A 17,585-nucleotide genomic window follows, 5' to 3' on the forward strand; every position below is an offset into this window, starting at 1 on the left:
TGCTACTAAGACTGGAAGTACTACTAACAGCAGAAAGAATCCAGATCCCTACTTCTCAAGCTGTATGAGGTTGGTTTAGCTATGGATAAATGTAGACTCTTCTGGTGTCTGTGCTAGTTACTAGATACGTTTACAACCAGTGTACTGCAACAGCAAGCATCAGAAAGACTCATATATGGACAACATGATTGGTAAAAGTCTAGACATACTTAACTGATGAGAGTGAGATATAGACCACTGAGAGCTTCATATCCACCTATTATTTTCACCTGTCTGGCTGAATATATAGTTATAAAACAAGAGAAGATTTTTACAGAGAAACTCACCCATATAATTTCATGAGATGTCATCAAATTTTCTCATTGCTTTCTTCATTTTGAAGTCAGTTTAACTTAACTGCTTTCTACCTTGGTGCAGTGCATGAATGTAAGTATTTTTCAGATTACATGTGCAGAGAGGGAGCTACATACTTACTGAAGCCCTTCCCATTGTAGTGTTCTTCCTTTTGCGAACAAGAGTGAGATAGAAGCCAGACCCAAAGCAGTTCTTTAGGAATACAGGAGAGCCTGAGCAGAAGAGTTTCCCTTGGGATATGATGGCTACTCTGTCTCCAAGGATGTCTGCCTCATCCATGTGATGGGTAGAGAGGATGATGGTTCTGCCTAGAAGGAGCAAGGAAGGATGTTTAAGGCATGGACTCTCTCTCTGCAACTCAAAACCGTGCTTAGCTTTTTGGCAATTAATGTAGGATTTTCTCTGCACCAGAGCCAGGTCCCGGGTTTGCCACATCCATAGTTATCTGTTCAAAGAATCCTGTTTGCTTGTATTCATGTCACACTACTCACAACAGTTTACACAGCAGGCACATGCTGCATCTATGACAGGTTTTTTAAAACAAACCGAAAACTATTTCCACTCTCAAACCTGTTACCTGAGCGATACTTCAGCAGAAGATCCCAGATGGATCGCCTGGAATATGGATCAACTCCAGAAGTGGGCTCATCCAAGACTACCACTTTTGCTTCACCCACAAAAGCAATGGCAACAGACAGCTTCCTTTGCATTCCACCTACCAGAGGACAGAGACATCCAGGAGTCTGAGATGAGTTACCTACATGGGATGTAACTAACACTACTTTTCAGTGTGAGGACAAACTGATAGAAGTAAAACAAAACCCCTTCTCAGACAAATATTTCTACAAAGTAAAATGAATAATCACATTTCCCTTCTGAAGTTCAGAACAGCTTGTTAAAAAAAAATATTATCTTTTTCATCTATATAGCATTTTCTGCTTCTTGCCAGAAGCAAAAGCAGGAAGATATGAGATTTTCATGTTCTCATGTGAAAGCAGACAACTTTTATAGTTGCAATCAGGACAAAATAGTATAAGACCACCTGGCTGTGTATTCAAATCAAGCTTTTGTATTCGAAAACGAAATGTGTTCAAATACATTATGTGCATTTGTACCTTTAGAATGAAAGAAATTACTCCTCCCAAATAATACAGTATTATATCCAAACAGTAGAGCAGCATGATAGTATAATACTTCATTTGCCCTGAAATAAGAGAACATTTTGGTGTTTTTTTTTTTCTTATGTTCACAGATTTTCTTTTATATACTCATTTAGAAATAGCAATTTTAAGTATATCTGAATTTGTTGCATATTTATAAGAAACAGAAGCTTTAGGGACAGGTTGTGCCAGCTTTACTCTTTGTACAGTCTCATTTACTTTTCAAGAGTAAAGACCTCCCCAGTGCACAGTGATGTGCCAAAATATGGTCTCAAACATGTAATTCAAAGAATAACTGCCCAAAGACAAAGAAAGTGCAGCAGAAAAAAAAAAATCTTAAAGCAATCCTGTGGGCACCTGACAAATTCTGAGCCTCTTCATTCCTTTTATGGGCAAGGCCCATGTCTTCCAGCATTGTTTCCAACTCTTGCTCAGCTTCATCCCTGGATCTCCCTTTCAGTTGAGAATAAAACAAGATGTGCTCTGCTACAGTAAGGCTGTGAAATCAGACAGAAAGGTACCTAAGCAATTTAAATGAATAAGCATATTTTTTCCCAAGCAGCAATAAATTCACTCTAGCTTTATCTTGCTAAGGGAAGAGGGGCCACTTTACCCTAAATCTCGATCAGAGATCTTCTTTGGGATCAACGTATTTCACTCAGATGTCATAGGCTCTTTCTCTGCCTTTTCAAAGCAGAACCTGCTACTAAAGGAACAGGTATAGCAGGCATTGAGATACACATTTATGGGAATAAAATAGGAGCTAATGTGAGTAGCTGCATTAAAGAAGAGGCTGCTGTTGAGATGAACACAAACTGATGGCAGTAAAGCTGGAAATCACCTAAGAAGGTAGCAAACGGTTGATGGTAGTATAAAAAGGATGTAAAAATATCCTGCTATTGCACTGTTGGCTCAGATTTTTGGTTGTTTTAGGAGGCCTAAATTATAGTACATGAATTCCTAGGCTGAACTCCTGCTAACACACACTGCAACAGAAAACACCAAGAACACTGTCATTCTCCTTGGAAACATCTTTGTTCCCAGCTAAGTAATGCAGGAGAATTCTAATGGAGAAGGACATCACCTACCCTATGCAATTCTTAAGAAGTGCCTCTGAGATTTATCTACTACCAGCACAGTATGAGAAACAACACAGGCTTTGGGGATCTGTCAAGCATGAAGACTGGGACCCTTATTCTTAAAGCTAGTATGGAATCATACTTACTGATTGAACAAGATGTTGTACTGAGGGCACATGCCTAATCTGTGCCGAATGGAGTCCATGTGAGTCTGAATATCCAGGCCACCAATCAGCACAGTGCCAGAGGTGGGTGGGAAAAGGCCTGTCAGTATTGACCTGGGAAAATAAAATGAGGAAATTCCCAGTCTGATCTTTCTGTGCCAGGTTAGGAAGATGCATTACATGATTCCACTAGATGGAGCATGAGGACTTCTTACTGTAGGCCTTGATGAAACAACTCCAGTAAAAAGTATACATATAAATACTCTTGCCCTGCTAGAGTGAGAATCTTGTGGATCTGCTAACGTAATTTTTGATACACCTGCCTGTATAGTTCTGGCCTGCATTTAAAAACTCATTCAGTCAGCTACTCTGAAACAGAGAGAGTAGTTTGTTCACCATGTTACATCACCGCTATATACAAAAGGGTCTAAACCGAAGCTCACCAGGACCAAGACAGAGAATAATGGTTTGAGGTTTCCAGCCATGCTGACTCATGCCCTACACCTTTATTTTCTGTAAAATGGAAGTGGGCCAAATGTTATGTTGCAGCTGGGAGGAACATGTTACTATATTTGGATGAATAATAGATTTTTCAGTTCTGAAAATCTGAAAGCAATAGAAATTTTTGCTTATGTCAGGAGAACAGAAAAACAAATTTACAAATAATTTCAGCAGATTAGAATGCTTTTATTTTGGGTCAAACATTTCTTGTGGAACAATTAAAAAATTAAAAGGCAATTTAAAGTGCATTTGGAATAAGAGAGTTTTTTTAATTAAAAGAAATAAAGTGTTCTGTTGGGAAAGATCATAATGAAACACTTCAGTTCTTTCAACATTTGGTGAACATGTCACAGACTGAGGGAACATTTTGTTCAACTATTAATCCTATTTTGCCAAATAAAGTTCTGTATAAAGAAAATTAAACATTTTAAAGTCCAGCTTCCTGAGACACTAGGGTTCTAGGACTAGAGAAACATTTTCATCTTGACATGGATCTTGCATATACGTAACCATTTTGTCTAAAGAGGGCCTATATTTTATACTCCTTTGCACACAGACCAAAAAATGTGGCTGACAAAGCCAGTTAGAGAGAAACCAAGAACACGTGGAGTGTGGTGGTTTTCAGTCTTCAGCTCTCTCAGCCAGTAGATCTCCATCTTCACCTATGGGGAGTTTGGTCATGGGAAATGAATTCTCAGGAGAAAGAATTGCTTTCTTCTCTCTAGACTTTCACTTGTTTTTGTCATTCATTGCCTCCCTCCCAGGGCTCTAGCTAATCCAGGATATCTTCTCTTTGCCTAGGGGCAGCATTTCCATGTCTGGAAAAAGCTTGATTTTGTGCGTCAAGCTAGCTGCTGGGATGGCAGAGAGACAAAGGAAGAGTGAAAAGAGAAGACTGCTCCTCGGGACAGAGCAATAGAGTACTGCCTTGGATTCACTTCTTCTAAAATACACACTTACAAGGTGGTTGTCTTTCCTGCTCCATTGTGGCCAAGGAAGGCTGTGATCTGGCCCTCATAAAAAGTAATATTCATCCCATCTACTGCTGGCTTGGGCCTGTTCGCAAAAATCTTCACCAGGTTCTGAATGCATACTCCTGGAATCAGTCCTGTTGGCTCAGGCTCAAAGAATGTATCTACTTGAAAGGCAAGAATTCAAGAATGAAAAGGAGTAAAATCATGTGTTTTAATCCCAGTTCTGATGATGACACATCAATAAGTGCAGAAACAACAGTGCATACCCAGTAAAATACAGCATCATGTGCCAGGGCCAGGTCCTCTGGTCATACCAGTACCAAACTGAGGCAAGATTTCTAACCAAGTGCAATTTACTTAGATTCACTCACATACCAATGACAGGAGAAGCTGAGCCCAGAATTGTAATGGTCTCTGGGGAAGTAACTCATTGGATCAGCTGAAGCTGAACATGCTTTCCGTTTTCATTGTGTAGTAGGAAGATTATTTGGGGTTGTTGTCTGTAGATACTTAGATAGGCTGAGAGATAACATTAAACAAGCAGCGGGTTGCCTCTCTAGCCAGGATGAAATCTGCCATTCAAATCATCTGCCCAGCTGTGCATTCTTTTACCATGATGTTTTAAAAAAAACAACATTTGCCTTTAATCTTAGTAGGTGAAATGTACCCCCTTGCTGAGGCCAGCTCAAGACTTAGGCAGTACCTAACATGAGCACTACATGCTTTCTCTCAGGATTAAAAATGCATTATTGTAAATAGCACCATTAGGATGTTTTATTGCATCAGCTTCTAGACAAAACAAACTTCCTTTGAAGTAAATTAAGCCCTTGGGCAATGTGAATTATGGGAGTTGAGAAATTTAAACTAAAGACCCTGTCCACTTTTGTTTACACAGAGTGCTTAAGGCTTTGTAGAGAGCCTTGTTTTGCAATTGCAGTTTACTTAAATTGTTCAGTACCCAGCAGGTCTGTGTGGAGAGCAGCCAATGCCATCTGGGTGAAACCAGCCCCACCTCCATCAATGGCTTGTATGACTGTCATTATAAACAATACTCAGGAAAAAGTCCCAGATATATTGTACATGAGAGAGCTGTGCATTCTGCAGACCAGCTGAAACAATTCATCTGGAATGGGTAGCTTTATTTTATATAAGATTACGTTTGACAAACTTCTTTTGCTTTGTGAAGGAATCTAGGTTTCCTTTTACCTTAGTGGGCCAAGTTCAAACACCCTTGTATTTACAGAAGTTCATGTGGACTCTGGTTAGACAGTTTGGCATGTACTGGCAATTGGGGAACCATCTTCAGTTTATATGTACCAAGTTCAATTCATATTTGCCTGCAAGACTCACTGACAAGTTCTGAGGCAAATTCTCTGATGATCTCCCCCAGTATCTGTTTTGCATCACCTGAAAGATACTGATGGAAGGTTGAGATCCCCCCCCCTTTTTTTTTTGTGATTCACATTTCTCCATTTTGATCCTGAATAGGATAGAATAGATCCCCCAGTGCACTTTTGGGCCATTTACATCTTTCCACAGAGGTGACAACATTTGTGGGGAGATGAGGATGGGGCTTTGGTGAAAGGTCTGCTTAAAGCATAACAAGCAATCAGGACAGACTTACGGTGTGTCTCCCCTGCTTTGCTAACCTGTGCTAGTATTGGACTGCACTAGAGTTAAGCTGTTAGAACTACTCTCCATTACCCCCTCATTACTCTTACATGACGTGCTGGCTCTTACATGAAGCCATTTTGGAAACTGCATTCTTGAATCATACCAGGTCTGCTCTTGGCTTCTCCATGTCTCCCACTTCCTGTGTGGCTGGCTAAAAGGGAAGGCAAGCTTTTTTTGTGCAGTGACAGGCAAAGCCTTTCCTCTGTGGCCATGGAGCAGCTGGAACCTGGGAGCTGACGAGTGCAGCACCACAAAGATAAGGCAGTACTAGGAGAAGATTGGCTGAAATAACCTTTGCCCTCTGCCTGTCTTTTTTCTTTTGAAGTCCTGTCCTGTTTCCATTCACTCTGAATGCATGTTTTCAGTGCCTACGTGAGGAGCTCCGATGACCCCACTTTTATCTCTAGTTTTTCAAGAGAGTCAGAGTGGGGCCAGAGCTGTCTGTAGCAGTTGCTTTTGCTACAGAATCCACATGCATTCCTCTGAGCATCACATACAGAAAACTCCTTTGGCTCCCCACAAAAGAAGACATTGGAACTTGAAAACAAGGCAGGTCATTCAGGAATTCTTAGGTGGTGGCTAATGTCAGCATCATAAAAGGCTGCAGACAGACACACAGAGCACTTCAGACAAATCTCTTTGAAACCCTGAAACCAGCCTTTCCCTAAAGATGCAAGACACACTAAAGATAGGCAAAAAAAAAGGGGGGGGAGGGGGGCTAGGAGGCAAGAACATTCCTCTCAGCATAAGTATTTTTATTGAAGTCATGGCTCTGTTTAATTCTAAGAAGTCAATGTACGTGTTTCTGAGGCTGCCCTCAGCATGAACACGAACTTGCTATAGAAACAGACTGCATTTGCTCGATAAAAAGCAAGTTGCAGAGCTCTTCTGGAAGGCAGCTCTCTTATTTACGGTGGCTAAAATATTCTAAGGGCTTGTGAATGTGGAGGAATCAGTAAGAGGGTAGTTGGAAAAATCAGTGCTTCACCTGAGCTTAGCTCTGGCAGTTGCATGCTACCCTCTGTAGCCTACTGGGCTGTTGTAGTTTGACTCCAATCATTCCTACATCTAGTTTGTTATGAAGTACAACAAGTATAGTATCTCAGAATTAGTTAGGTTGCTTACTATTAATTTCATCTTTGTCCTGGACATCTGTCTTAGACTTCCCCTCCTCGCCGTGTTCTTTTTCTCGTTTGTGTTTACATCGTTTGTTTTTACCATCCTTCTCCCCATGGTTGTCACTCTTTTCTTCTGGCTTTTCAGGCTCTTCAGGTTCTGTTGTTCCACTTCCATTTTTTTCCCCTTCCATGGCTTTCTGATCTACACAGCCTTCTGAAGGTGGACTTTTTTCTGTGTAAACCAAAAGTAACGAACATTTAATTAACCAAAATTTAATTTCCTCTTATCTCTAGGGACTCTTTGAGGAAAAGGAGGTAGTCCTAAGTATTGAGCTCTCCAAGAGCATTAATCATAAGTGGTTTACTCAGGCTAGTAACACACTACTCAAAGCCATCTACCTTAAAATCTGCTTCACAGTGTCAGGAACAGATATTTAAGGAAGACCACTGATGATTTCACAATTACAGGCTCAGAGTAGAAGGTCCTGAATAATATTAGGTACATGCTTTATATTTTGACCATGCAGCTCTAGACCAAATTCTTCACTGCATGAAGAGAAAGGCCATACAAACATTTCACAGACTTACAGGGAGTGAGACAAAGGAAAACAACATGAAAAGGTTAAATGTAAAGCAAACTGCTAAACTGCTACTTAGATTAAGAGACTAGTTCCAGGCCAGTGAGTTGGTGTTAACTGTTGTACAAGAAATTCTGGCTTTCCAATATGGTCTTGGACCTTCCTGCCACAAAGGAAAGCAGTCACATAAAATCACTAATGGGGACAGGCTTGAAGCAGGAAGAACATTGATATAAGAAGAGGGAGCCCCTGAAGGAACTGTTTGCATAACACAAATTCGAGCTGGAAGCCTAGAGTTCAACTAGCACAACTGTAATTTATCAGATGGCGTAGGGCTTAATTTTGTTGTGAAATCTCACCATTTCAGCTGTGCATTTACACTAGATGAGATTTTCTTATCCAGTTTTCTTTCCAACACATTAATCAGTTATGATAAATTAAGAAAATGCTTAGTATTACCCTTGAAGGAAAGATATGAGTTGAGAAAAGTTCTTCAGTTTTTGAGGCACTGAAGAGTCTTAGTTCATCAAACAGGTAAGAATCACATGCCTCCTACAAAGTAATTAATCAGAGATGACCTTTCCAACTGTCCCTGCTTGACAAAACCCAAGGGAATGTTTTGTAGAAGAGAGGATGAAATAACTATCAGCACACTCAGGCTAGCTGAGATAATAATGGAATAATTTAGATCAGAATAGACTTCCAAAGATCTCCAGTTCAATATTCAAAAAATAGGAACAATTCAGATCACAGTGATCATCTCAAAAAATGGGAATCTCACAACCTTTCTGAGCAACCTGTTCCAGTGTTCTAACTACCTTCACAATAAATAATTTTTTTCTTATATTGAATCAGAATTCCTGTTTTCCATTCTATTCTTCATGCTTCCACTAGGCACAGCTCTATCTTAAATTTCTCACTTAGGCTGAATTCAGCAACATCTCTTCATATGTTACATGCTCCAGCTCCTAACCAGCGTGGTGACTCTTTACTGAGCTCCCTCCAGTACCTCTGTCTTCCTTTCAGTGAGGATCCCCAAACTGGACAGCACAGTACTCCAGATGCAGTCTCACAAGTGCTGACTAGAAGGGAAGAATCACTTCCCTTGAACTAATGGCTATACTCCTGCTAAAGAAGTTCAGGATGCATCTGGTCTTCTTGACTACATTGGCACACTTGATGGCTCATGTTCAACATGCTGTCAACGGACCTTTTCTACAAAGCTGCCTGCCAGCCAGGTGGTGGCCACTCTGTATTGTCCTGTGGAGTTATTCCATCCTAGACACAGCATTAAGCATTTACTTTTGTTGAACTCCATGAGGTTCCCGTAAACCCATTTCTCCAGCCTGTTGAGGTCCCTCTAAAGAGCTGCCCTGCACTCCACTATTCCCTCCAACTGGTATCTTACACAAACTTGCCCATGATGCCCCCTATCCCATTACTCAGGCTGTTAATTAAGTCACTAAACAGTATTAAGCCCAGTGTCAGTTCCTGTCAGACCCCTGCCGCTAATAACTGGTACTCAGTTATGCTTTGTACCTCTGATCACAATCATTTGGGCCCAACAGTTCAGTCAATTATCTGCCCACTTTAATGTCCACTCAAGCAGCCTCTATCTCGTCAATTTGGCTGTCAGAATACTATGTGAATTCATGCTAAAGCCCCTGCTAAAGTCAAGTTAAACAACATCCACTGCTCTCCCTTTGTCCATTGATACAGTCATCACAGAAGAAAATCAGACTTCGTTAGGCAAGATTTGCCCTTGGAAAATCCATGCTCATTATTTCCTATCACCTTGTCCTTTATGTTCTTGGGAATGGCTTCCAGAAGGATCTACCTTATAATCTTACCCAAGACTCATAAGCATCATCAGAACTAGGATGTCAGCTGTGGAAGGGACTGAAAGATTGCCCATTTTTTTCTCAACAGTGAACTGTTAGATCAGCTCAGCTTTCTGATGTACCTACAAAATAAACTCTAGGCTTCACTTAGGCAGAAGGCAAAGCCTCTTCAAAAAACCTCATTGTTATAACCTCCTCTTTTCTGATCAAAACGTGTGAGCAGTGGATGCATTATCAGCACATTCACAAAAAGGATTAACTCCCTTCTGGTTTATAGGTATCACCCTGCGATAAGAGTGCCTTGTTAGCAGTCTGAGTTGATCAAGAGTAAGGATGGCAATGAGAAGACTAAAGAAATTATTTATTCATCTGTCATTTTGATTGCTTTCACTTCTACTTCGTAAATTTACGACAGATTTCAAACCACCACCTTCAGCAAGTCTCTATTCCAATCATTAATCACCTTTATGCATTAATTCCTATTTAAATGCAATCACCCACAAGTTGTTCTTATCTACTCCAGTAGCAATGCTCAGGAAAAAAAAATATCTGCAAAAGCAGGACTTTTGCACTCATTCAAGTTGGTTCAAGGGTGGCATCAGCTTTGTTCTTGCTTACAAACCCAAAAGTAAACCTACTTAAATTAGTGTCAAACTAGACAGAAAAGAATCAGGTTTAGAAAGATCAGGGAGCCTCAGTGTAAATAAGATAAACAGTGTATTTCATTTTGACTCATTTCACAAATGCTGTGTCGGGCAATAAGAACTCCTTAAATGTCTCAGAAGGTGTCAGAGAGTGGCAGTTTGATGTTGCTTGTTAACCCATGGAACAGTGACTCACCTAATAATTCTAATAATAGCAGGCCACTCCAAGTTCAAAGGCACCTGCTGAGATTCCCAGTCTGTGGCTGTCTCTAATCTTTGCAGCAGCTCAGGTAATGGAAATGTTACACAGTCACCTCTAAGCGGATAAGCGGTTTTGAAGTTATTTCTAAACACCAAAGATTTAAAAGAACTCACCATCAGCAGTTGCTGTTTTCTCAGCTTTCGGGTTTCTAGAGCCAAGCCAGTAAGATTCCTGCACAGGAAAATACCAAGGCTGTGGTAGCCCATAGTCCCCTAAAACAAAAATAAATAGGTAAAGCGCGCTTCATGAACAACATTCCTCAGTGGGCACGAATTCATCGAGGCAAAGTCTGAGCTATAATTATAAACACTTCCAGTCCTAGTGTTGCATTTCAGAAGGTCAAACCATCCACCAAGTACCTGACAGAACAGATTTTGTTTGCAGATTCTTTATTTCTTTTTGGACAGGAGTAAAATATTCAGATAATATGTGATATGATTGGCCTTACCTTTTCTTAAGTAGGAGGCGGTTTAATTACAGAATGAAACTACTCCCTACACGGGGACAATCTGAATCCTCACCAACCAGGCAGCAGCTGCCAAGAAACATCCTGACTGCTTAAGATGGGATCTCAGCCTCACTCAGGGATTTTCTTTTAAGGTTCACTTGAGGGTTGAAATGAGTGAAAAGCTTATTATATTATTATATGTATCACATATATATAATATAATATATTATATTGCTCATTACCCTGGGCCTGAATTCACAACTGGCAAAGAGAAAAGAGACCGGCTATAATTTCAGCCTTACAGGAAAAGTGACAATAGAGTAATCCTTTTATTAAGCAGAAATGGGCTTTTTTTTTGGTCACAGGTTAATTCTGTTTTGAAAAGAGAAAGTACTATAAGATTATCTGTTCTTGTCAGGCCAGGCCAGACCAGAGCTAGTGCAAGCCAACACTGCTTTCCTGGATCATATTGTTTTATAGAATGCAGGGATTTGAGCTGCTATGTTTAAAACTGGCATCCTTGTGAATTCAGGTGGTGTTTGCCTTGCGCTACTTACTCAAGCAAAGGGAATTAGTGATGCTCACTGAAAGATGATCGGTTCTTCTATATTGAAAACCACTGTTTATGGAAGTGCCTGCTTATTTCTGACTGACTTACAAAAAATACCCTGCATGTCAGGCAACCACTTGTACTCCCATTAATGCACAGAAATGCTGTCTGCATCCATAAACAGTTCGCCTTGCACTTGTTTATACACTGGATTATAACCTTTGAAGCTGGTGGCTAAAACAACTGCTTCTCATTCAGGATGAAAGCAAAACAAAACCCAAGTGAACTCCATTATGGAGCAGAATGCTCAAATAGCCAAAGGACCAGTGTGCCAATGGGTGGTTGGCTGCAGAAAAACTTGAGCAGGAGCTGAACCATATGGTTCAAAGGATTATCCAAGGAACTCATATCATGAGCTCAAACACTATAGCATTGATTTGGTAGGTCTGCATATGTGTAACAGAGAAATACTATGAGAAATTCCACAGAAACAGAGGAGCAGAAAGCCAAGGAGACACTCTGAGGAAATATCGGGAGGAATTGAAACTAATGAATAGAAGCCCTGAGAGGCATTGAGAGGCGTTGCTTTTATGTAAAGTGCTGGCTGAAAAAATAAAACTTGGATCTATGAGCAAAGAAACTCCTGTTGTTTAATTCCTGCTGTGTTCATGGAACTAGTACATTGTTCATTCTTTTTTAAATAAACAGAATTGCAACACAGGCTTCTCCAAAGAGGAACTTTCAGGAAAGTTACTGCAAATCAGTTTTGAAAAGAAGTTTAAAGTTGCATCAAAATTCTTCGTGAAGACACATTTCTTAAAAACTGAAAAGGCATTAATTTGGTGTAGCATAGCTCACTTTGGTAGGGACACAAACAAACCAGACTTAAGGTCATATTTTAATTTTGGAGCAAAATATCCTTAGACACATCTAAAACCATTTAACATATCCTTATCTTTTCTAAGAGATTCCCATCTTTTCTTTAAGTGATGTGTACAGACACACACTATTTTACCTTATCCATCATTAATTTCCTTCATGGCTAGAAAATTTGCAAGATCTCAAATTCTGAGTAACCACTGAAGGCAAAAAAAAAGAAGATAGCCATCTGCCAAGAAACACATTCTGGAACTGCAGTTCACATGTGGGAGTAATAAATTTATGAAAAGAAAGCTTACTTGCTTGTACAACAGAAGAGTCTGCATTTATTATATTGTAACAATATTCAATAAGAAGCAAGATAACCATTTAAGCTACGAGGACAAACCATTTTCTTACACAGAAAGTTCCCAAACTTTGCAATTGATCACAAATGGATTTTTTTTGTTAACTCACACTAGAACCAGGAATTCCATTTAGAAATAAAATAAATCCACGCAGGAACCTTCACAGCTGCCTAGGACATGGTATATGTCTCAGGAAATACAACCATCCCTTAAACAGTTGGCCTAATGTGGCCATAGTATACATGTGAACTAGAACTGTTATTTCTATATTTTCAAAAATTTAAAAAATTCTTACTAGAAATGGTTGAAACTTTTCAAACGAAGAATATGTACATAAATTGGCTTTTAAAAGATGATATTTTTGGAGATTTATTTTCTATTTTAATTTTAAAACAGGGCCAGAAATTGCATTCTCCTTCTTACTCTTTCCTCCTTTTCCATTCTTTTCAGGACTAAAATTGGAGAAAGGATGAGAAGAAAGAATGAGAAAAGTGGGAGTCCTTGATAAACCAGTGCTGCTATACTGGGTAAGACTCATGGTCTACAATGTCAAATACCCTTCTTCTGACAGAAAAATACTCAGAGACTGATTAGACCCGCACAGTTTACAACAACTACCACTACTTTGTATGAATAAGAAATTGACATACCTGGAAAAACATTATCAAGATACCAAGAAAGTATTCCATAGAGAAAAGCATCAAAAAGCATCATTTTAATGGAAAAAAGAAAACTATATTCATCTCCTTCCAAGGGACTGGTTCTGATGTTACCCCATTGTAGGCCAAGGCCTTGCTCTTCATAGCGTGACAAGTATTCTGTACCGAACCCAAAAGCTACTTGAGAAAGCAAACTCTGGAATAAAGGAAAAATGACATTCCACTCAGGCAGAGGGACATTTTGTAAAACAACCACACAAAAAAACGACCTTTAGGGACTGGACTTCAAAACTTGATAATGCCTAACAAATGACCAGGAAAAAGTGATTTCACTTTTATAGTAGACTGGGATGGTTAATCCTCTGAATAGCAGCAATTCTAAACAGTATTTCCCCATAGTAGACTGAATTCAACCTTGCCTGTGCTTTCTTTAGCTACTAGGCAACATTCACAACTTGATTCTTTTCCATTAATGTCTCTGTTCAGAAAATACTATAAGTGCATCTATACCTTTGCAGTGTACCCTTTGCCTACCTTGGAGAAACAAAGTATTTCCTGAGTGTATGGGGCAGGGCCACCATACGTAATAAGATGGGAAGTACATCAGATGCTCAGGATAAGGAAAACCACAACCATCCCCTCCCCTGGTGTGTCTGCTACCTAGTCCTCACATAACAAACTAATAAACCAGCATAGTATATAAACATCCTCTTCAATGTTGCATTGCAAAAACAGAGAAAGAAGTGATACAGTGCTGTTGCACAGAATATGTAGTTCAATCAAGAATGCCAGACCTTAGGAAAGTGAAGGGACAAGAAAGATCCCAACAGCACCTCTCAATGCAGCAGTTCGGTTTTCAGCAGTACAGTCATTGTTCAATTACTTGTCCTCAAAAATTTTTATTTATTTAATTTATTATCAGAAGTTGAATTTGCTTGCTTGCTTCCTTGCTACTTACAAGGAAGTGCTTAAAACTTTTTTATCATTATGCTAATTTTCTAGTGTTCAAGAAGTAAAAAAAAATTTATTGAATTTTCTGAAGACCATGAAAATACCTCTTGTTCATTAGGCCTACTAAAGTCTTATGCACTTGCAATCCCTAATTATTTGAGAAACGTTCAGAGGTCTCCCTCCCTGAATCAAAAAAAGCAGAAAGGAAGACGTATGCAATGTTTTGTTACTCACATAGGCAGAGTGAGAAGGGCAGCTAAAATTTGAACCCAAAGATACCGTATAATCAGTGAAAGGCTTACTGCTAGGATCTTCAGATTGACAGTCATGCGGTCTTGCCAGACAAAGCAGACAATATGGGGCAGGTACAAGGTGAAGTAGATAACTCCGCTGCAGGCAGCTGCCAGGTTTGCTTTGGAGAAGAAGGTGCTGAACAAGAAACACTGCATTATGGTGGCTGTGGTGAATGTCAGCAGGAATAGAAAGAAGAGAATTGGACTACTATAATGTAGTACTTGTCCACACTGTAAGCAAAAGGAAAACAGAAAATTTTAGAAGTATTGCCACATCCTGAACTAGCAGAAAGGATCAGAATTGTCATGGACTTGTAGCATGTAATGTGTAATAAGCCAGTCTTACATAATATGACTTCTAACTCTACCAGGCAGTAATGTTTCAACACCTGAGGTCATTACAATAACAAATCCTTCATCTAACTTTATCCCTGCTCCTGGATTGTGACTTCAGGTTAGTACAATAGGCTGTGGAGTTCATATTCATATTTGATGACTAAATAAAGGTCATAACCAATTGAAAACTGTCTTCTGTCCCAGTTTTAATAAGCAAATAATTCCAAGCAAGATGCACCTGCTTAGAAATTCATACATTTTAAATAAAACTATTTGAACTATCATAATAAATTTTCATTGATCTCTTCTCATCTTCTCCTCAGTCCACTTGCTTAATGTGCAGGAAAGACAATGTAAGGAAGCCTGATAAAACGCATCTTAAAAAAAAAAAACACAACAGGAAAATTATAGAGCTTCTGCACCTAAATGATATTCAAACTTCAGAAGGACATCGTAGCTGAGGAATCCAAGCACAGTTTCTCAGAGATCCTTGTGTACTAACCAACCCACTGGGTGAACTTTTATAAACCTTTCTTCCTTAGAGTTTTTGTAGATTAAACGCTCCCTCTGAAGAAGTGCATGGACTGCTGCTGATTTTCTATTTACTGCTAAAAAACAACATCGAGACCTATTTATTAGGCTTAACTTTGTTTTGAGCCTTAAAGCTCACACAGGTCTATAGGGCTATAAATAGATCTCCACGTTGTTGCAACATCCCACTGGGCCTCTGAGAGGGATTTCTGTATCAACAGTGATACAATCTCTCATAAGAATGTATTTACAAAGGTGCCTCACACTGGCATAGTGAAATCCAGAAAAGGAAGTGAATTATATGTACAAGCACATTCCTCTCTGCTATTAAGTACCTCCTCATTTTTAATTAAACCAGTGTGACAAATAAAGTAAGCTTTCTCTATCCACCCAATTGTAACGGAACCACAAGGAAATAGAATGACTCATCAAGGCAGGTTGAGAAGATAGAGCAGATTGAACCCTAACGATGTATTTATACCAATACCAGTTCCCCACATCAGAAAATATGCGAGGGCATTCTTCCTTATCAAAATGCTACAGATTTATATACCTATACATGGCAGCTAGGAGGGGCTTGGTTCTCAGGTAACAGAGATAAGAGGTACTCCTTAGAGACAATATCCAAATTGTCCTAAAAAGTTACAAAAATTACAGCAGTTCTGAGCCACAGAAGCAAAAGGGTTTTTTTTTTTTTGCGGGGGCGGGGGGGGGAAGGGGGCGTTCAGGCTATCACAAATGTTCTGTTCTTGCAGTCTCCTTTTGATTGAAATAGGGCCTAATTTCTAAGCAGGCAAGCACTGAATATTATAAATAAATCACATATGGTGCATTACAAGATTAAAAATCTTTGTATTATGATCCCTTCTATTTAAAGCAACATTTATTATTGATTGGGAGATCTGCCTATGTCTACAGGAAATAAAATATACAAAGTAATCAGCTTGATATATTGCTCTGTGGGGGACATCACAAGAAATCTTACTAGTGAATTTAGCTTTCTGTCCCTGCCAAATGCTGATGCTGTCATCAGGTCTGCTTAGAATAATGTGCCCACTACGTGCTACCACAAACCAGGCCACCAGCCATTCCCAATGCCCTGGGAATGGCTACTATTCTTTCTCCACAGCAAACTGGTGTCAGCAGCGCAAACACAACAGTGAGTTTGAGAGTGGCAATCCTTACCATGATCAGTGCTGTGAGGAGGAACGTGCTCACGGCCATCATGGTGAAGCTGTCTAGGAACCAAGTGCACCAAATCACCCCATTAGTTATACCTCTGTTCTTCATAGCCTCTTTCAGACGCATTTCCTTCTCCAGCACTATGCTTTTCACAGTCATGGAAACTGAATATATCCAAGCTAGTACCATGAAGATGGGAAAGGCGCGGTTTAAGGTGATCATGAAGCTACCAAAGCAAGACGGAAGAAATGAATTAGATTTAGGTAAAACAGAGAAATCTTGAGATGAAAAGCAAGAACGAATAGGAAAAGAAATGGGCAAGAATGCATTTATTAAAGATGGGACTGGAAATTCTCAGTCCAAATGTCAATAACACATTACTAGTGAACTTAGCAAACAACTTTAATATTAATGAACTAATAGTTGCTGCACTCCAATTAGACAGATAAATGCTATTTCTATTTTACAAAGTGTTTCTACGGGTTACTGAAGGCTACAAAACATGTGGTAGCTCATGAAAATACATCTCTTTCCACAGTGAACTGTCACAATGCTTTTACTATGATGGACAACGAGTATTTTAAGACTGATGCTAATGCTAACAGTTTGGGAGTGTCACTGTCTTTTTATGCTCCCAAGATTCATTGGCAAAGGAATTAAACAAATGAAGCATTAAGAGCATCAGATGCTGCCAGCAAGGCTGCTGAAATTCATACAAATCATAACTCATGGAATAGGTTGTGACTGTCCTACATAGTACCACTTCCAAAAACGACAGTGCTGGGACAGGCTGCTGTGGGTGGCCCTCCATGTACTGTGGTGAAAGCACTGGTCCCTTCCTCTGTGCCTTTCTCCAGACTCTATGGCTGCTCAGCCCTGGCAGATGATCCTTGGTGAAGCACTGCCCCAAGTGTAGGGTCAGCAGGAGAAAAAAACTTTAGGGTGAAAAAGCGCAAAATATTTTCTATGAATTTGGGATGGCAATTTTTCAATTAAATTACCCTGAAAACCAAATGGATTTGATTCTTTAAAGGTCAAAAACTTAGAGCTGCTAAAAAAA

General features: G+C 39.6%; 1 protein-coding gene across 1 annotated transcript in view; it reads right to left on the bottom strand.

Annotated features, from left to right (window-relative positions):
• ABCA4 (ATP binding cassette subfamily A member 4) overlaps positions 1-17,585 on the bottom strand; it is a 74,376-nt gene that overhangs the window by 25,387 nt on the left and 31,404 nt on the right. The window contains exons 14-23 of the mRNA XM_014938962.1: positions 16,529-16,751; positions 14,486-14,707; positions 13,224-13,428; positions 10,463-10,561; positions 7,729-7,740; positions 4,219-4,393; positions 2,740-2,871; positions 1,872-2,011; positions 932-1,069; positions 475-662 (exon numbers count right to left, since the gene is read on the bottom strand). Of these exons, the coding sequence (XP_014794448.1) occupies positions 475-662; positions 932-1,069; positions 1,872-2,011; positions 2,740-2,871; positions 4,219-4,393; positions 7,729-7,740; positions 10,463-10,561; positions 13,224-13,428; positions 14,486-14,707; positions 16,529-16,751 (1,534 nt within the window). The remainder of the gene's footprint in view (positions 1-474; positions 663-931; positions 1,070-1,871; positions 2,012-2,739; positions 2,872-4,218; positions 4,394-7,728; positions 7,741-10,462; positions 10,562-13,223; positions 13,429-14,485; positions 14,708-16,528; positions 16,752-17,585) is intronic.

Source organism: Calidris pugnax, unplaced genomic scaffold (genome assembly GCF_001431845.1).
Source record: "Calidris pugnax isolate Ruff unplaced genomic scaffold, ASM143184v1 scaffold18, whole genome shotgun sequence".
Taxonomy (NCBI): Eukaryota; Metazoa; Chordata; class Aves; order Charadriiformes; family Scolopacidae; genus Calidris; species Calidris pugnax.